This window comes from Botryllus schlosseri, chromosome 9, assembly GCF_051294905.1.
Source record: "Botryllus schlosseri isolate E-star chromosome 9, Bs_hap1, whole genome shotgun sequence".
Lineage (NCBI taxonomy): Eukaryota > Metazoa > Chordata > Ascidiacea > Stolidobranchia > Styelidae > Botryllus > Botryllus schlosseri.
In genome coordinates, this window is record NC_137244.1 from 19,656,916 (window position 1) to 19,676,103 (window position 19,188).

The window sequence follows — 19,188 nt, forward strand, 5'->3', positions numbered from 1 at the left end:
ACAGCCGCAATCCATACTATTAGAAATGAGTAATTCCACATAACATTCAGATGCATTTACACGAACGGAAATGATATTATGTATCACGCAAGCTCGCTATATTCGCCGATGCATACGTCAGATATGTTCACATCCGTTGCCGTTTATGAGCAAAGCATGGATAGACAATAATGAACACAATTTATTTCAAGAAGCTATATATTACAAGAAAAATAAGTGCTCTGATATGACAGTAATTCCAATCCCGAGATACGCTAACATGCCAAGGCATTCCTGCAGCATTGTTGCATATGATCGAAGAAAGTAGGCCTATATGTCCGTAACTGCTTTTTATGTATTAAAATGAATCTAACTTGCACGTTGAAATAACACGGTTTCACAAAAGTCATTCAAAACTCTGGTCACGAAACAAAACTTCAGCGAGACTATATACAAGCTACACGAGAAATAGGGAAGCGTAAAAAGTTAGTCAGTTTTATTCATTCACCTGCTGGCTGAGTGCTGACTATAAATAACACAGAATACGAAAAACACCGAAAATCAAATTCATTGTTTCGAAATACAATTTTTAAAAGGGTTAAAAAGCATTCATGTGTCTTGAAAATGCAAGTTGATACTGAACTTATATAGGAGCTTATTCGACTGATGGTAAATTGGTGGGGATTAACATGAACGAATGAAACCACCAAAAGTTGGTACCATAACCACACTGTTCATAAAGCCTTCTGATTTCTCTGTCAGAATATGTATACCTGAGTATACGGATTGAAACGACCATTAGATTGACCCTGCGTCTGGAATACAAGCTTACTCAGAAATCATCTCGTCTCGGAACCTGAGGAGGTATCTCATCGTTCGAGTATATACTTTGATTGTAAGCATCTTCAATCTTGTCGAGTTCCGTCTGAATGAGGGGCAAATTTTTGTATATCCGACTTTTTTCTAATTGGTAGTAATTGCGGGTTACATCTCCACATTCGCTGAATTCAGTGACGGTGAGCGTTTGCCTAGTGACAAGACTATAGGAATTTATTTGCTCGCGTAATCTATTTATTTAATTGCACATGTAAAGGATATTAGCACGTACCTGTGAATAAAGCATTAGCATTCCTTTACAAAGCCTACGTGGTAATTTGGCTGACCTTTCGAACGTATGGGAGGTTGCTATTAGAGATGGAATCACATGAACAAATAATAGACTTAAAAAGGAATACAGATGTGGTGTCTGAATTTTTTGATGTCGCAATTCATAGAAGTCGCCAGTATAGTCGATCTATGATGGATAGAGGATATAGCCTTCTCAAGTTCAAGGCATATCTCATATATAACCATTGATTAATATACTGATGAATATAATGTACAGGTCCGTGCTCATGTTCCCTTAATTATTTTTTTTTGCATTCTCAGCGTCAATCTAATTCTAATTATACAACATCCTCCACACCTCCATATCCGAAATTCCAACTTGAGCAAAGAGCACAGGCCTATACACGTAGACACATCACCGTTGCCATACTCCTACAGCAGGAGAGTATGACTTCACTATATTCCAATCGGAAGTGTACGATTTGAATTAATGGGCAATTGGGCATATGTGGCCTGTGTTATATCAAAAATGATACATCATGTATGAAAACCCTTTAAAATATATACCTTTGCTAAGAGAGGTGTATATAGTATACATTACATATGTTTGAAGCATGTTTTCAAATTTTTATGTCTTTGTTCGGTTACAAGTAAATAGTACAGTGATAAGCGACCGAAGTCATAACTATTGGGTGCATTCAATTGGACATAGTGGATACTAAATTGTGTCATATCTTTGTCACCATACTCAAGCCTCATCGATATCAAATATTTATGCTGGACGGTATAAAATCGTGGCATCGCACCTAATATTGTTAACCTGACACGCGTTGCGAATAACCTATACCGGACAAACCTCGTATAGACCTACATCCCGCGGACTTGCGGCTCCGTCACTGTGTTCGTTGCGCAATTTAGAGTTGACTCCGCCAGCCTAAATGAAGTTTTTGTCGCGTATAAATCTCTGACGCAACTAAAGAGTCGCGGTCGCCCACTTACCTTTCTCTCGAAGATACCTTTCATCTCTTGCACTAGCGATTTCTTCTGTAACGTTCCATTTACATCCCCGCGTTGTGATGTAGGCTTCGCTCTCATCTCGCTGGTTACGTACCGGTTCTCTACCACCGTTGAGGGATTGCCGTGCGATTGTAGAGATGGGTCGGCACGTGACCGGCGGGAAGGATTAGCTCGTGACCGGCGGGAATGATCGGCACGTGACCGACGAGATGGATCAGAGCGAGATCGGCCGAGTTTACGAGAACTTTGCCTTTCCTGGAGATCGTGAGCGGTGTCGTCGTAACTTGCTGTAGGAAAAAAGTTTGCATTTTTACGGTAACAATTTTGTTACCACTAGGAAAATTTGGACATTTCACCACAGGGATATCTACAAATCCCTGTTTCACCAATACGCCGACGCCTATAAAGCTCACATTTTGCAATCTGTTTAACGTCTGTCTATGTTGTGACCGTTGCTTGGATTCTCGGAACGACAGAAGAAGTAGGTACAATAGTAGTGTAGTCACAAACAGTTGTGAAACCACGGATGGATTAAGAGGTGTCAATGTCTCTTCTAAATTTTCGAGTGCGACATCACGCCTGTCGTTTTCATGACGTCACGTCATTGGCCTATGGTCGCAAATAGGGTTGTATTTAAAAACAAACATATTTAAAACATGGCCCTTGTTCAAACATGTTTTTTTTTAAATTCTTAGCTATGGCGTCACGAATCTTTAATTGTGACGTCACAATAGATTGACATTGCCAATTGAAAATATAGGGTAAATATGGGATCTTCGACGAAAAGGGCTTCTTACCACTGTCATAAGCAGACCAAAATATCTTTAACAAGGATTACATCGTTATGCCGGCGGTCATCATCATCAGAACACCCATTCCCCACTAATTATCTATATCTACTTGATGTAACTGTTGAACCGATGACGATTTCGAGGGTTCCAGCCATTCCATATCGTTTAAGTCGACTATATTGGGTGCAAATCGTCCGTATAGGCTTATACTACATGTTTTTAGAAAGTATTTAAACCAGGTGTGTCAAACATACGGCCCGCCAGACGATTTCATCCGGCCCGCGAAGCAATTCTGAGTAGATTGAACATTTGAACAATGTGTGTATTATGCAGAACATTTCTAACAAATGTTTTATGCTTTTTGTAAGAAATACAATTCTAATATCTGTGGTCGCACTGCTACATCACTCTGACTCAAAAGGTCTCCGGCCTCGAGAGAAAACCGCATCGCGATTTAATAATAATGAAATAAATTCCAACGTCCGCGTTTACAGTTCAATCTTTTGTATCCCTTAAAACGCATAACCATCGTTGAGGCGCGTATACAACTAAAACAAAGGGAGGATAAAAATATGCCAACTGATATCATCGTTAGAGCCACTGTTTTCGAGGTTTATAACTGTATTCAACCGGCCAATATTATTATTATTGCCAATTCCATTGTTTGCGAAACATGTATAGCTAGAATAGAACCCTTATTATCCGTAATATAATGCAGAATGTTATTTTGTGTAAAGAAATGATAATAAAATATTCAAATGAAAAACAAGGACATGGATTTTGAGGTAATATTTTGTAAACCATTGACTGGTGCGGCCCGCGAGCGATCTGAAGGTTTGAATCCGGCCCGCGACGCAAGTTGAGTTTGACACCCCTGATTTAAACAGTTATGGCATAATTATACAACGTTTGAAAAAAAACACATTTTTTTAAGCCATTTGTTTAGAACACTGTTTACACCAGGGGTCACCAACACGCGGCTCGTAAGGTCATATTTTCAGGCCCGCGATCTGATTTGAAATTTCGGAAGAACGCTTAGTATCATTTGGAAATGCTGAAATTGAATTCAGTTTAAACATATTGTTGTTGTTGTTCAAAGTAAGCTATTTTTCTGTTCCTAATTTCACTATTTCTCACTAGCTGATACGGCTTCGGCGTTGGTAATATCATTCCACGGAGGAATAATTTGCTGATATAAATGGGTATAATATTTCCTGGACGTGCTATGGCCCACCGCTGACAAGACCGAGACGCTTAGAAAACGACTTCGGGCCCCCCAAAATACCAAGCCTTAAGAGGGGATAGTTTTCCAGCAAGTAGCGTACCGTGTCTAGCTAACCCCAAGATCGATTCTTAAGTCCAGAGGTAGCCAATCTGCGGCAGGAGAAGGAAAATCATGCGGCCGCCGACACTTAATTCAATTAAGATATGCTGGCGACCGTCAATAAGTAAATTGAAGTTACGAATTGGCTCCCAAATCAGTGAGAGGGGGCGAATAACAATTGAGACTAAGAAAAAAGGGAACTAATAACAATTGTCCCAGCCAAAGATGTACCGTAGCACAGCAATAATACTTCTCTAAAATTTCGAAGACACCCGGCTCTTGCATCAGTTCTACCGGTGAATCTGATCACATGGTCTGAGAAAGTATAAATATTTGATAGTAATGTGTGAAACTATATGCTAATATTATTGACAAAATTCACTCATGAATATGGAAAAATTTTCGCGCTTGGCGCGACCACGAGACGGATCTCTGTGTCTATACACAACGAGACTGTACTCATGATTTCGGTGCGCACATGTAAGCCAATATCTGTAAATAGCAAGTTTACTCCGGAATTCACCGGCAATGGACAAGGACAGTTTAGCGTGGATATTTGACCTCCAGTTCGTTCATTACGACTATGCACTTAAATGCGGCCGTTGACTACCTGAGAAATCGAAATGCGCCGTGAATAGCAAAAAATTTGGCCACCCCTGCTTTAGTTGCTGAAGAGTGTTGTCAGGTATCGTGCGCAGCTCATAGATCAAAATAGAATGAAAGTGATGATCGTGATTTTTGTTGTATTTGTATTTCTTCAAAAAAATATTATTTCATTTGTGGAAACCATAGCCGTCGCCGATGTTAGATTGCACAGCGTTGTACTGACGTGGCTGTTAAACTGGGTTGCCTATTTTTATCTCGACATTGAAGTCATGCGGCCTTACAAATTTTGAAAAGTGACTCGCGACCCGTTTTGAGTTGGCGATCCCTGGTTTACACCATGTGACAAAGTGCGATGAAATAGGATAGATGGGTATATGGTCGAAAAATAACCAAGTTATCTTTATGGGGTGTAGAACAGTCATTATTTCCTCTGTGGGCGAATTCGGGTTGTATTTTCAACAAACGCTGTTTTAAAACATTTGGTTTAAAACATGTTTTAAACAGTGTTTTGAACAAAGGCCTTTAAAAAAATTGTGTTTTTTCAAGTTATAAAATTATGCCACAATTGTGTAAATACTCTCCAAAAAACATGTTGTATGAGCCTACGTGCAATTACCCCCCGGTACAGCCAACGTATATCGATATGGGATGGTTGGAACCCTCAAAATAGTCGGTTCAACAGCAATAGTATATATATTTCGTCAAAGGAGCTATATTGAACCTATATTTTCAAATGTCAAGGTCAATCGACTATGACGTCACAATCGAATATTCGTATCGTCATAACTTGAAAAAAATAAAAAAAACATGTTTTAAACAAGGTCCTTGATTTATACATTTTTGTTTTAAATTGATTCTTGTTTTAAATGCAATCCTAGGTCAGATAAAAGGTATAAATATATTTGAACGCGGTCGTTTGGACATCGGACTATCTGTTCGTTTTATCGCATTACGTTGTGTGCCTTGAGCAACCGTCGTTTGTACAGTATTGTGATGTAGACGTGTTTTGGCTTGGCTGTCTCAATCAGGTCAGTCATAAACCTCATACCGACAATGGTTCTCAACCTGGGAATTGTTTGGACTGACGAAGGGTGCCGCGATTAAATGAGATAATGAGGATTGTCGTCGACATAATTATAACAAAAATTAAAGATAGCCAAATTATAAACAGCAATTGAGGAAAAAGATCATCCACCCGACAATTGAGGCCGTGATTAAGTCGGGGCCGAAAGTGATGATCTTTTTTTAATTTCTGGTCACATGCATCAGCATGTATGGGTTTGAACAATATCTGACCCTAAGTCATGCACAGGTCCCGACTGAGGACATTTTAAAGGTTGAGATGAGAACCAGCGATACCCGTTTCGCCGGTGTTGCTGATGTCCACGTGTAAGCGTTGTTGTAGTCGGAATGTGTTCGTATCTAATGTTGAAACCGAATGACCTTTCCCCCCCCTCTCTCTCTCTCTCTCTCCGATTTATGCTTCTGTGTAAATGTAGATTTTACCAAGTATTCGGCTAGCGATGATTACCGTAGGTGGTATTGTCGTCATCGAATTCGTAAAAGTCGTCCCTTTTTTGCTGCATTTCGAAATCCGTCGGTCTGTTTCGAATCCACGCCGGTAAGTCCGGGTTATTAGGAGCGACGTTGCCGTCGTGAGCTGGTAAAGAGCTTACACGGGCCTTAGTAAAGATTCGCAGAATGTTTTCCGGTGTGTGGTCTTCGAAATGTTCACATTGCTCTAGAAGCCAACCTACGATGGCCAGCACAAGCAAGGTTCCCAATATAGCACTGATCACAGACGCGAAAACTGTAAAGAACGAACAGCATTAGTGCGTGGTAACTGCATGGTTAGATGTCTCATTAACAATAAATTTATACTTATCACGTCTTTTTCGGATGCTAACAATGGCGGCGCTCTAGTAGGTTCCCCTCCTGCAGAGATAAATCAAGCGCTTGGTATCTGGTATGATTACCACCGGTGAAATATATGGATTTACCTGTTGGGACGACGACGTTTGCAGTTCGGGTTGTAACCAGGTGAATAGTTGATCCGATAATGGAAGTTAAATTACCTGGGCAAGAAATCGTTGGATTTAGACAGTGGTATATACCCCTGATTTATGAATAGTAGGGATGGTGTGAACGTGAGGTTCACGTTCGCGTTCTGTGTGTGAACATCGGAAATTTAGCGGTTCACGTTCACAAACGAACCTTGGTAGGTTCTGCACTGTGAACCTATCTAATATATTACAATTTCCACGTCATTATAACATCTTTGGTTGAAATTTATTGCATTTCAACTGCGGGTAACTCTATGCACGGCGCTGGTAGCATAAAATATCAACACTAAACGAGCATCATGCACCTTGACAATCTCAAAAATTTTACCTGCTTTGTTACAAAAGTTTGCTTGAAATATCCAGGTTTCTGTTTGTGAATATTTAGCTTGACCCAAAATCACACAACATCAAGAACAAAATATGCTACATGTAGGTAGTCAGCGAATGGTGCTTAGATATATTCAACCAATCAATGAAATTGATACCGTTGTCTGATGTAAAAAATCTAGCAAGCGTGCGATTGGGGTGTTGGCTAATGCTGTATAACTTGTTATTGGGGTAAAACCCATAGCACACTCTGCTCAATATCAACGTAGCAACACTTAGACTCCGAATACATTCTCCAGTTTGGCCTAGACCGTTTAGGCGTAAGCTTATATTCCCTTGGAAGTCCTCGTCGAAATTGTTGGCAAAGCGACGGAAGATATCGATTTTATGGTATTAATATATCATTTGATTGCTCCAGTTGATACATTTGGCGACGTTTAAAAAGTCAGTATGTACTATGTGGCCCGAGTCTTCGCTAGGCATCGTGAACATTAATACAGGCTATCTCATCACTGAAATGAAGGGTTGGAATAAGCAATATGACGCAACGTGACGTTATGAGGTTCACGTTCGCGTTCACACAGAACCTTTCACACGAACCTGAACACGAACCTGAACCTTTCAGAGGTTCACACCATCCCTAATGAATAGACACGACCGTTCCAATTTCCAGAAACACTATACACCTATAGCATATGAACTGTATGATGCTTACATGCAACGTCAGCAACATCATCAATTCACCATATTGTCACTCACCCAGTATATCGGTGGGTACAGTTGTACTTTGAATGTCTGTCGTAAAACCTGTTGTTGTCATTTTCGCAATTCGATATAGCCTTGCCCTGTCGACTTAAATTAATGGCCAATATATTCAATGTCAGTGTAAATTCTTCGGAAACTACTCCGCTACTGCCCAATAGCTTCTACACCACTTTCATATTGAACGGGTTATGACAGGAACGTTTTGCGTAGCTAGCAAATATTTATTTATCCGGGATTGTGTACCTCGAAACCCATACGTTAGACACCGAGGACTATTGCAGCGACGGGTAAGTAATCGGAATATGTCCTGAAGTATTTGCGCTTTGTGCAGCCAATGCGCAAACACTGCACGGTACTTACCGTGACTTGAGGAGAAATGACAAGTTAGATTTACTGAAAACTCGACTGTGAAACAGAATGCCGCACGAAGAAAGGAAAGACTAACTATGCGATACAGCAGCATGGCCATTGGTCGGTAAGCAAATTTGGATCAATAGTTTGTATGATCTCTCACACCAACTTATACATTACCAGATGCGGTTTAGTGTACGAACTGCAATGAACTTCCAATGTTGAGCGATGAGATTTCATGTCTCTTGACGACCGTTACGTCAAAAAATAAAATTTTGAAATCGGTCCTCAGAGCAAAACAGGTTGCCGACCCCCGTTGTAGTCTACTCAGTTTTAATTCGCCCGTGTGAGCGTATTTACCCTGTCAATTCACAGATTGTGTACTGCGCAAGTCTCTTACTCGAGCTAAATTTTACTATTATTACTATAGTAGGTTTAGATGGGTTTCTGATTATAAATACTATATAGACCAGTGGTTCTCAACCTGGGGGGCGTGAAAGCATCTGAAAGAGCGGGGGGCGCGTAGAAGCGGTCAACTGAAAAAAAATTTGCGCTCTGCGCGATTTACCTCCAATTCAAGCGTGTTTCTTTATATATAGATCGAATTTCATATTTTTGAATTCTCTCATCAACAGTCATAACCTTCCATGCCATCAAACAATCTGTTGGGGTTGCTAGCATCCCGGTTGGATTTTGTGATATGACGATAAGGGGGGCGCGAAATTTTTCACTATCATAAAGGGGAGCGTGTCTAAAAAAAGTTTGTGAACCACTGATATAGACCATACTGTTAACCGGATTTCCGGGTACCAGTAGGGGCTCCGTGAACCAGCCTCAGGGGTTCAGTGGAGGTCAAGACTCACACTCAGCTCATGCATATGCTTTGTGATGACACGTCTTGGCCATCATTGATGGTAGGCGATTAGTCCCCATCACGAAAACGTGTATAGCTTTTGCTGTACATTGCAACGTTGTGCAGTTAGAGCAGTGGTTCCTAACGTATGTGTCAGGACCCCAAATGGGGTGGCGACCATCGTGCATGAGCATATCATTTATTTTACAAGTGGAATTGGCTACGCTTTTTACAAATGCCAATTCAAAAGATATTCAAGATGTCGCGGCACTGACGTTGCTGGCCTGTGCTCAATATCCATAGTAGCGCAATGCAGGGGTTGGGAACCACTGACTCATAGGTTGGAATCCTCTGGCCTAGTTATTTGTATTAGAGTAGACGCTTTTGTAAATGAAGGCATGCCGTAAGTTACGCCGGGAAGGTAGTTTTCATCAAAGACAGCACAATGCATACATAGTTGCACAGACTGTGCTCTATGCAAAGATCGTAACACCTAATAAGCGAGAAGTGTCAGCCATCGCACAGAGTATGCCGTAGTATGGCTAAAGATTTTAAAGGAACGATATAAATGCACTGTTATCGAACTTGACGTGTAGGAAACTGAGGTAATTGGTCATGGAGTAGGTCTTAATTAAACAAATGCGTCGGCCGTGAACCAAAACGATTCGAAACCACTGTATTAAATGAATCATTCATTGATGGGGATCTCAAACTTGCACATCAGTAATTCAGTATGCATACGTTATTTACATTAAAATACTCGTTAGGTGGCGAATAAGAGTCAAAACTAGCCGGAGGAATGAACGATAAACCCTTTTTCGATTTGGTCAGCTGTAGACTGTAGAGGGGTCGGCAACCTTTTGCTAGTCGCGGGCCAAATTTCGGGTGTACAACCTTTTGGCGGGCCGGATTTTTTCTTAGTACTATATTTTACGCTCACTTCGGTATATCATCCTACATTACTGCAATCTCAATCATACCAATCCGAAGACACATGTATTTACACTTCAATGACAGAGAATAATTGTGACAATTGACGCAGCTTGCTTTGTGAAAGGTTTTCTACTTCTGGTAACAAGTCAGATGAAACAAGAATCAGACCCTATTCAAACTGGACGTCCGAAATACGTGATCTTAGCTTGCTCTTCGTGAATTTCATTGTTCAAAACTATTGTTCGCATGCGTACGTGCTTCCAAAAATCGATGCAATTTCTTTTGCATTGCTAGCCAAGCTGGGATAAAGACCAATTTCAAGAACATAATCGTTGTCAAAGTCATGCAGCGATATGCTCTTTGTATGAAATTTGTCATTCAATTCAACTGCATCGCATTTCAGAAAGGCCCATTTGAAATTTTCAGGCAATGGTATTGGCGTCCACATTAAACAGAGTACTGAATAGTCAGAATTCATTTTGTAGAGAAGGAATGTCGGAAAAGCGGGTGAATATTCAGTAGTTAAATTTCGTATCACAGTTACAAATGTAGTGTTGGTACTAGGTTTTCTCTCCTCTAGTATAGGAAAGTGAGCATAATTTTCTTTGTACTGTTGACATATCCAGAGTCAGAGATTTGTTTTGAATGCGCCTCAATATCTCATGTATGATGCTGTTTTCCTCTGAAGCTGCAAGTTCAATTTGTTCAGATGTGACGTTAAATGCATCTGGAAAGCAAGATGAGTTACCCATTTTCGATTACAAGATTATGGAAAGTTGCTATTTCATTTCTCAGTTCATACACTCGTGTAAGCATAGCTGCTCGACTCAATGAGCGAACATGACAGATATATAGGCCTACATGACATCGCCATATTGATTCTCTGCTTCTAGTAATATCTGGCGTAACTGATTCAGTTGATGAGACAAAAATCATAGTTACAGTTTTCACCATTGTGGCCAAAACACTATTCAGGTTTTTTGTCTTGGCACACAATGCCTTCTGGAAAACCAAACTATAGACAGGCTAACTAACATACGGAGGCTAGTTATCTATAATTGAATATTTTGAGATTCCGTCATTGCGTCTGAGATGCTCCAAGCGTTTCTGAAGCAAAGGAAGAACACCTTTATTGTCACACCCGATAGAGTGATTAACCCTTTAAAAAAGCATGGAACACCTTCGGTTGCGAGATAACCCCGATTGATAAGCACTGATCCAGTCTAGTCTATCTCCATCTCCTGCTTCAACCACCTTCGTTTTATGGCGTAACAATAGACGAATACGATGTAGGCTGCTATTATATCGTAGCAATGCCGCATTTTTTTCATGCAGCGCTGCACTGCAGATTGAAACTCATTATGAAGCGGCGGGCCGTATTCTTGTGATAACTAATTATTACGTCGCGGGCCGGACGATTTCGCTTGGCGGGCCGGATCCGGCCCGCGGGCCGTAGGTTGCCGACCCTTAGAGTGTAGAGTTATATAATTTATCAATTTTCAGCTGTCGGATGGTGCTGTCATATCCAAAATGAATTCGGGCATAAGGTGCGATACATGGTGGAGTTGTGCGAGTTGGATGAATTGGCGACTTGAGAAAATATCTTGTCATTCAACGAATGTTGTATTGCGTACTATATTTCTGTTCATAAAAAATATAGTATTAGTAACGGGGTATAAACATTAATAACAAACACTACAGATCATTTGATACAGTTATATGACTTCTAACAGTGATTGCCGACTTGCGAGTTGTGACTGCTTGCATACAGACACATAAAAACTTGGATTTACCGTATATATATATACAACACAATTATAAATACCTAAAAGAATAGACTTTGCAAGAATCCGTGACGGATTTTCCGATAAGGTCATACCGCTAGATACGTGCATATCAAAACATGTTAACCATAATCAGATGAGGTGGGTTTATCATATTGGCGTATCCCTGCGTGGTGTTGGTTTTACCGAGTTCCGATTATCTCCGAAGGTCTTGTTACAGCAAAGATTAGTCAAACACGAAGCAAAGTGTTCTTCGGCTTTTCAAAAGCAGGACTAATACCGAAAATTCACCGCAGTTCATCTATCACGAGCGGCCTAAATGGCCGCTCGCAAATTATGTAGTTCCGGAGCACGAAACGTTTTTGTGTCTACTAGCAAGTCTTAACTCAACTGTCAACATCGTGATAACCCCCTGGAAAAACAAAGCGAACAGATCGACCACTGTTTGCGCAATCTAGATTGAGAGATGACAAGCTAGCGCACAAAGTGGGGGTGCAGACAAAATTGATGACAGCTAGCATTCCGCCGATAACGAGCCGCTATTAGAGAATTCATTCAACCATCCTTCAAAACATCGCTAAAAGTGATAAGGTATAAATTAAACATGCCACAGTATTGTGGAAGTTCAAGCCACTTACCGAAATACTGCCGCGATGCTGAATACTGTGGCGGTGTCTTCGAAAAGGTGCGCACTAAGGACTTTTCCGTCACATTTGTATAGCGTCTACGAAACGCGCAATGACAGCGATACCGCAAACCGGGTCGTCTAAGCGTTAGTCAGTACAATGTTGACGAATTCTGTGATACAACGCGCGAATGCTTCGCTGTTTTGCGTCTGGGAATTCGATTAGTCCGCACAGAGAAAATTTAGTACTTGCTGAAATTAGAGATTGAGCTATATGAAACAGTACATTTTCTTTTATGTGAGATGGGGTAAATAAAAGAATCGTTTGATATATATCTCTGGATGGCGACGTGTAGAGATGACGAATGATCGAAACCTGGAAGATGAAAAGGAATTCGATTTTTGCAATATTATATATAGATTGAATTTATTTGTATTGAAATTTTAAAGCAATAAATTATGGCGAAAGGCCGAAAAATAAAAAATTTGGTAATTTCGCGCAGACGACGACTAATTCATTTTCTATGTTTCTCTAACTCTGGCTTCTCTTCATTAAACGCACACAACTTTCGCCGATAATTAAGAAATTCACGCTGGCAAGCAACTTGGAGATGAACGAAATAAATACCAAAGGAATATAATTCGGAACAGACGGCAGTGCACTATACTCTACGTTGAAATGGGTTTAATTACAAAATAAATGTCATGGGAGTATCAATAACGAAAGCGAGAAACATACAGCAATGGCGCATGATCTACGAGGACGCGGCAAAAATAGGCAGAAAAAATGAGAGATCTGAAACTAAGAATCGACGATAAGGTAATTGTTTTCCGAGCGAAAATATTCCCCAAATTTCTGTATCTAGGTACAATTGAACTAATGCCGCGCTAGACAAGAAGTAATCTGAGGCAACTAATCATGAAGACGCTTTTCGATAACTGCGCCAGAGTTGAATATGACACGATCGTCAAGGACAAGATCGCAGGCAGACTTGGCCTCTTAGACATCCCAACTAAGCTTGACCTGCAGTTCATAAAACCGGCGATCAAGTTTTCGAAAAAATCAAAGAGCGACAACAACGACTGGACAAGAAGGGTAGACCGGGGCCTACGATAACTTAAGTTATCGTAGGCCCCGGGTAGACCAACAAATTGCAATTATCTTTTCAAAGTTCTTAAATTACAGATTGAACAATTTGAGACCGCACGCCTTCGAGCCGCTGCAACATTGGAAATCGATGCTGCAAGTTATAGAAAACTACCAAATAACGAAAGAGGAGATACAAAAAGAAAGTCTCAGAGCAATTTACAAGAAGGTAATTTCTCGAAGAAAAAGCCAAGATCCAGCACTCATTTGGGTCAACTGGAAATATGTAAACAGCAACACGCAGAACGAAACTTCAATTGGCAAGTCGGGCACAACACCTTGTACACAAAAGACAGGATGTACGAAAGACTTGGCACGCACAGCTCGGCATGTGAATTCTGCAATACAGGTATGGAAAATATCAGACACCTCTTTGTCAGAGGTCAATTAAAGTCACCAAAGCAATTATATCCCGACTACTGCAAGCCTGGGATAAAGCAGCAAATGAATCTTCAACGCATCCTTCAGAAAAGCTAATCGTAGGTCTGAATCTGCCTGACAGTCCCGAAGAAGATGCACTGCTTCAAATAATTACAATTTTCAAGCAAGCGGTATGGAGAATGCGAAAATCGTGTGTCCGAGGGAGTCCAGCCGAGTGTCCTCTGGCTGGAGAAGTCCATCAGCTTACTAATACAGAACAAAATCAACCAACAGAGAGATATACTCGGGCCGATCACAACAGAGACACTGACACAAACAAAACGAGCTTTTCGAGAACGAACCTAACTACGACTATACTTCGATGACAACTCGACGACAGCAGTAATAACAACGTTCAAAAATTTTACGCATGTTTTCTGATCTATCTTAGTTCTGAACCGTCATTTTCATGAAATTTTAATAAACAAAAGATGCCTTTTACCAAAGTTTTCCGTGGAAAGGAGCGCTCAATGAGTCTTTAGAATTTTTCTCGCCCAGGTGTTCCTGGGCTCACTGCGCCTTGATATGATTTCTGTTGTGCTGCAGTCAGGGTGATTCGTATAGCACCCGGTACTAGCCCTGTATGGTGAAGACCAGTAGTGCCACTCTTAGTTTTTTGCATTCGATTAAGCGTATTTCTACCTGACCTAGTGTTCTAGTGCGTATTTTATCAAAATTCTGCTAATCTAGTAATTTTTCATGCTTTACATAATCTATACTTCAAGGAATAGTAATTATTATATGTCCGTTCACACTTGCTCATTTAGCACAAAAACAAACCGCCTGAGACCGGTTTTTAATTCCCAAAAGGGAACCGCTGACAAAAGCGAATATGGTAACTTGCCCAAATTGCTTGGGTCAATTCAAGAATGGTTGCATATTCTGCGCAGCCCTGTGATATACACTCAGTTCCAGGGTTGCCATCGACATGTTTCCAAATATAAGGACAGTCGAGAGATTATATTAGCATGAAAAAGCGTTTTTGTACATAGTTTGTATTTATACGAGCCGTGGCATATCACATTCCATACTTTTCGCCAGAAACAATCTGCTCCAGCAACTCCTTGTTATTAGATAGTGCTTCATGGATCTCACGACAGCTCAGGTCTAGGTTCACCTTTACTCAGGGCCGAAACAGCACTTCGTCAGCCAACCCCCCAAAAAACGTTGGTCTTGGGCCTCTCCATAGGGTGATAAACCAAACTTCTTCACCTCGTTGTGATTAGAGGCGTCAACCAAGATGGAAAAACGCCGTACACCAAGTTCGGACAAAATCATTTTTTGAGCGTATGGAGCGAGAACTCCACTAACAATGCTTGTAGTCTTGGTCCTGGCCGAAGAAAACTTCTTTGCGATGTTGGAATCGGGGAAGGTTGCTTTGAACAATTGCGATGTGCAATCGTTGGTGAGGAATGATTGCTGGTGTTTGACAGCATGGAATACCCAGATACCCTCAGCAGCTGCTGCCTTGTAGTCTGTGGTCGTTGGTGCTGATCGACTTGTGGAAAAATTATTCATCGACTGGCTCAAATTAATCATTATGACACACTTCTTGTGTTTTGGGGTATCAATGTGAGTTGAAATAGCGGTCTTTGCTATGGCCTCCAGGTTACTGTCACAATTGCAGATATTGCAATGCGCGGAACACTCGCCATTCAAGCTTCGTTAGATACCTTTGAATTCTCTCTGATAATAATCGTCACGAAAAACGTTTTGACGCCTGCTCATTTTAACTAATCAGATTTAGCCTTATTAGTAGCTAAAACTATATGCACAAGAGCAGTATAATTTAGATAAATGTATCAATGAATTATAGCATTACTACTTTTTAACCAATGTGTCGACTGCACTGCGCCTTTTTTCACTACGCAATAAATGCTGCCTTCCACACAGCTTGAGCTCATTCTGCTGTAGACCAAACAGCATGGAACCTGGTACTGGTGTTTACTGCTAAAATGACGTCCGCTGCGGTAGCTTGGTACAGACGAAACTGCTATACTACCACTCACTGCCCTAACTATCTCAACACTTGGAAGACAAATCTTGTGGTGTGCACGTCACGAGAGTTCCTTTCATTTATGATGTCATAAAATCTCAACGCAAAAGCTTAAATGAGAATATTATGCAACACAGATACCAGAGGAAAACGATCGAAGTTCGGTAGTGGTTGAAAATATGACAAAATAAGGACGCAAGTCGAAAATAAGGACATTTCTTAGAAATAAGGACAGTTGAGTTTTCTAAGACGTGGCCCTTCAAAATAAGGACAAACTTTAGAAATCAGGACGGTATGGCAACCCGGTATATATCCCTGGTGTTGCCAAGGATGTAAATGTCTTGGGGTACAATATATGAATTGAAAAATGATGTGACGTCATAATGTTGAAGTCTAATTTTGTATGAACATTCTTGCTTGCCTATAGTGATTTGGCTCCGATGTTTTTGATTTATTAAAATGTCCCTGTGTAGCTTTTTTCATCCGTTGACTGCGGAAAAGCTGGAAAACCACTCATTGATACGTGAATATATGACGCTCCGCCACGCATTGGATCGAATGTAGTGGATAGTATTTAAATTCGCGAGAATCCGTTTTAGTTTAGAGCCGAAAAAAATTTGAATTTACTATGGGAGAAATAAATAATTATCAATAATGTCTGATGAGAAAAAGATTGCAGAAAACGTGATGAATTTGCCATTTCTTTAGTCTTCTCGTAACTTCATTGGTGTTAATCAATACATCTCCATCTTATTTTATGATTTATGCAATAGATTTGCCCTCAATTTCAAAAGTAGGAATTTTTCGTCGAGCTAGTATTTTTAGTTGGTAAATCTAGTGTTTTTTCACGAACCTCGAGTGGGGGCACTGGTGATGACACAATACACAATTATTTATACGAGTATCTGTGCTGCTGCGCCGGAGCAAAGTCGGTGACCCATTACATCTTCTCAACAACGAAGAAATGCGTGCCAGCAATTTTGCGAAGGGTCAAGCAGTGATGACTGGCCTTGATACCACAGAGGTAGAAAGAGTGGAGTAGAACGCGGGCTTTTTGATGAAAACGACTGCTGCCAAAAAGGTATCCACACCTTTGATTTGAGACCACATAATATTCAGAGTTCAGTGACCATTACGTCGCATTGTGCATCGCAATCATCAAGAAATTCACGAGGGTAAATGACCTGGAGATGAACGAGGAAAATATGAAAAGGTTACAATTCGGAGAAGACAACAACACACCAGGATCTACCTTTAGGTGGGTTGATAAAATAAAAATCATGGGGATTTCCATAACCAAAGGTAAAGACGTAACACAATGAAGATCAGTCTATGAGGACGCCGCTGAAATATGCAGAAAAACCAAAGACCCGAAGCTGAGAATTGACGTTAAAAAGTCATTATGTTTCGAACAAAAATACTTCTCAATGAAAGTTGTCTAGGCACCATTGAACCGGGGCCGCGCGAGACAAGAAGCAAGCTAAAAAAAACACTAATGATCAAGACGCTGTTTGACAATTACCAAAGAGTCGGATATGATACAATCGTCCGAGAGAAAAACCCGGGCGGACTCGGCCTCCTCAAAATTCCAGCAAAGCTCGGTATGTTGTAAAGCCGCGATCCAATTCCTTTAAGATCCAAAGACCAACAAAAAACGACTGGACAAGAAGGGTAGACCAAAAATTGCAATAACCTTTTCGAAAACCTTGAATCGCAGAATGAACAACGCCAGACCGCCCTCGAACCGCAGCAACATTGGAAAGTAATTCTCCAAAGACTTGAGATCTATCAAATAACGAATGAGGAAATACAAAAAGAAAAGTAATAGCTCGAAGAAGAACCGAAACCCCAGCACCAAACTGGGTGAACTGGAAGAACGTAAATTGTAAAACATTGTTGGCTGTAGAACGAAATGTCAGCTGGGAGGTCGGGCACAACACTCTGTACACACTGTACACAAATGTTAGGATGTATATACGAACGACTTTGGGCACACACTGCTCGACATGCGAACTCTACAACAGTGGGATTGAAGACAGTAGGCACTTATTTGTGAGATGCTGAATCATAGGACCAATTATCTCCTGACTGGTAAGCAAGTGGGACTCGGCGACGAACAGAACAGCCACGCAGCTCTCGGAAAAGCTAAGCACAGGGCTGAACCTGCCCGACAGTCCTAAAGCATATGCCTTGCTGCAGATAAAAACATCACGGATATATAGAATTTTGAGAACAACCTAACTCTTATTCCACATATATCGATGAAAATACTGGCGGCAACCGGAATAAAATTATGGAAAAATGTATTTTAATTTAAAATATCTATTTGTATATTATATAATGTTTTTGCGGTCAATGGCCCGAAAAAATCAATTTTGCACGATTTAATTTCATGATGACGCATACTCTTCTCTAAAATTTTCAGTGGATAGGAGTGTTCCATGAGTCTTTGAAAGTTTCTTGAATAGTTGCACCCGGGCTCATTACACCTTGATCTAATTGCGGGGGTGCTAGTGTCAGAAACATTTGTACAAAACCGGTGGCATACAACTCACCCAGTATGGTGATTACACAATGCATCTATATAGGCCGATGAGAGTCTGTGCTGCTGCATCATGTCGGAGAAAAGTGGGTACCGCATCACATCTTTCTTTTCAACAACGAAGAAATGCGTGCCAATCATTTTGCAAAGGGTTAAGAAACAATGACGTATGACCTCGATACCACAGAAATAGAAAGAGTGGAATAGAACGCGTTATTTCTGACGAAAATGACTACTGCCAAATAATTGTTAACACCTCCGACTTTAATTTGAGACCACATGATATTCAGAGCGCAGTGTCCCGTGAATAAAAGCAGCAGGCAGAGATGGTTTTGATAGATCGTATTAGAGCGTTTCGACATTCTCCTATATCTGTCCATTACATCGCATTGTGTCTTGCTAAGCAAATGGTGAATTGTTGGGATATTTGCATTTGAATCAAGAGGCTTTTAAAACACTTTGTTTAAACATGTGTTTCAGGGGTCTCCAACAGGCGGCCCGCGGGCCGCATGCGGCCCGCGAGGTCCTATTTTGCGGCCCGCGACCTGATTTGAAAAA

At 40.7% G+C, this 19,188-nt stretch overlaps 2 protein-coding genes across 3 annotated transcripts; one reads left to right on the top strand and one right to left on the bottom strand.

The window, feature by feature from the left end:
• Positions 1-33: 33 nt before the first annotated feature.
• On the bottom strand, positions 34-8,408 carry LOC145446329 (uncharacterized). Of its 2 annotated transcripts, XM_080324590.1 has the most exons (8): positions 7,974-8,408; positions 6,825-6,899; positions 6,706-6,759; positions 6,356-6,634; positions 2,086-2,390; positions 1,943-2,020; positions 812-904; positions 34-752 (listed from the first exon to the last, which is right to left on the bottom strand). In XM_080324590.1, exons 1-7 carry the CDS (start codon positions 8,032-8,034, stop codon positions 812-814), a joined length of 945 nt encoding a protein of 314 aa, XP_080180716.1. In that variant the 5' UTR covers positions 8,035-8,408; the 3' UTR covers positions 34-752. The 2 variants fall into 2 exon arrangements, with proteins under 2 accessions (XP_080180716.1, XP_080180715.1); XM_080324589.1 differs by having other exon boundaries at positions 34-904; positions 7,974-8,403.
• Positions 8,409-13,312: 4,904 nt separating this feature from the next.
• On the top strand, positions 13,313-14,748 carry LOC145446208 (uncharacterized). Its single transcript, XM_080324444.1, has 2 exons — positions 13,313-13,621; positions 13,712-14,748. Exons 1-2 carry the CDS (start codon positions 13,445-13,447, stop codon positions 14,147-14,149), a joined length of 615 nt encoding a protein of 204 aa, XP_080180570.1. The 5' UTR covers positions 13,313-13,444; the 3' UTR covers positions 14,150-14,748.
• Positions 14,749-19,188: the final 4,440 nt, after the last annotated feature.

Bases quoted from the DNA above. Each gene is read 5' to 3' on its own strand.
- LOC145446208 (XM_080324444.1), top strand. From the start codon at position 13,445: ATGAAGACGCTTTTCGATAACTGCGCCAGAGTTGAATATGACACGATC. The intron at 13,622-13,711 runs GTAGACCGGGGC...CTTAAATTACAG, and splicing joins ACAACGACTGGACAAGAAGG to ATTGAACAATTTGAGACCGC.
- LOC145446329 (XM_080324590.1), bottom strand. From the start codon at position 8,034: ATGACAACAACAGGTTTTACGACAGACATTCAAAGTACAACTGTACCC. The intron at 6,760-6,824 runs GTAAATCCATAT...TTATCTCTGCAG, and splicing joins AAACGTCGTCGTCCCAACAG to GAGGGGAACCTACTAGAGCG. The intron at 905-1,942 runs GTTTGTCCGGTA...CCCCTCATTCAG, and splicing joins GGGATGTAGGTCTATACGAG to ACGGAACTCGACAAGATTGA.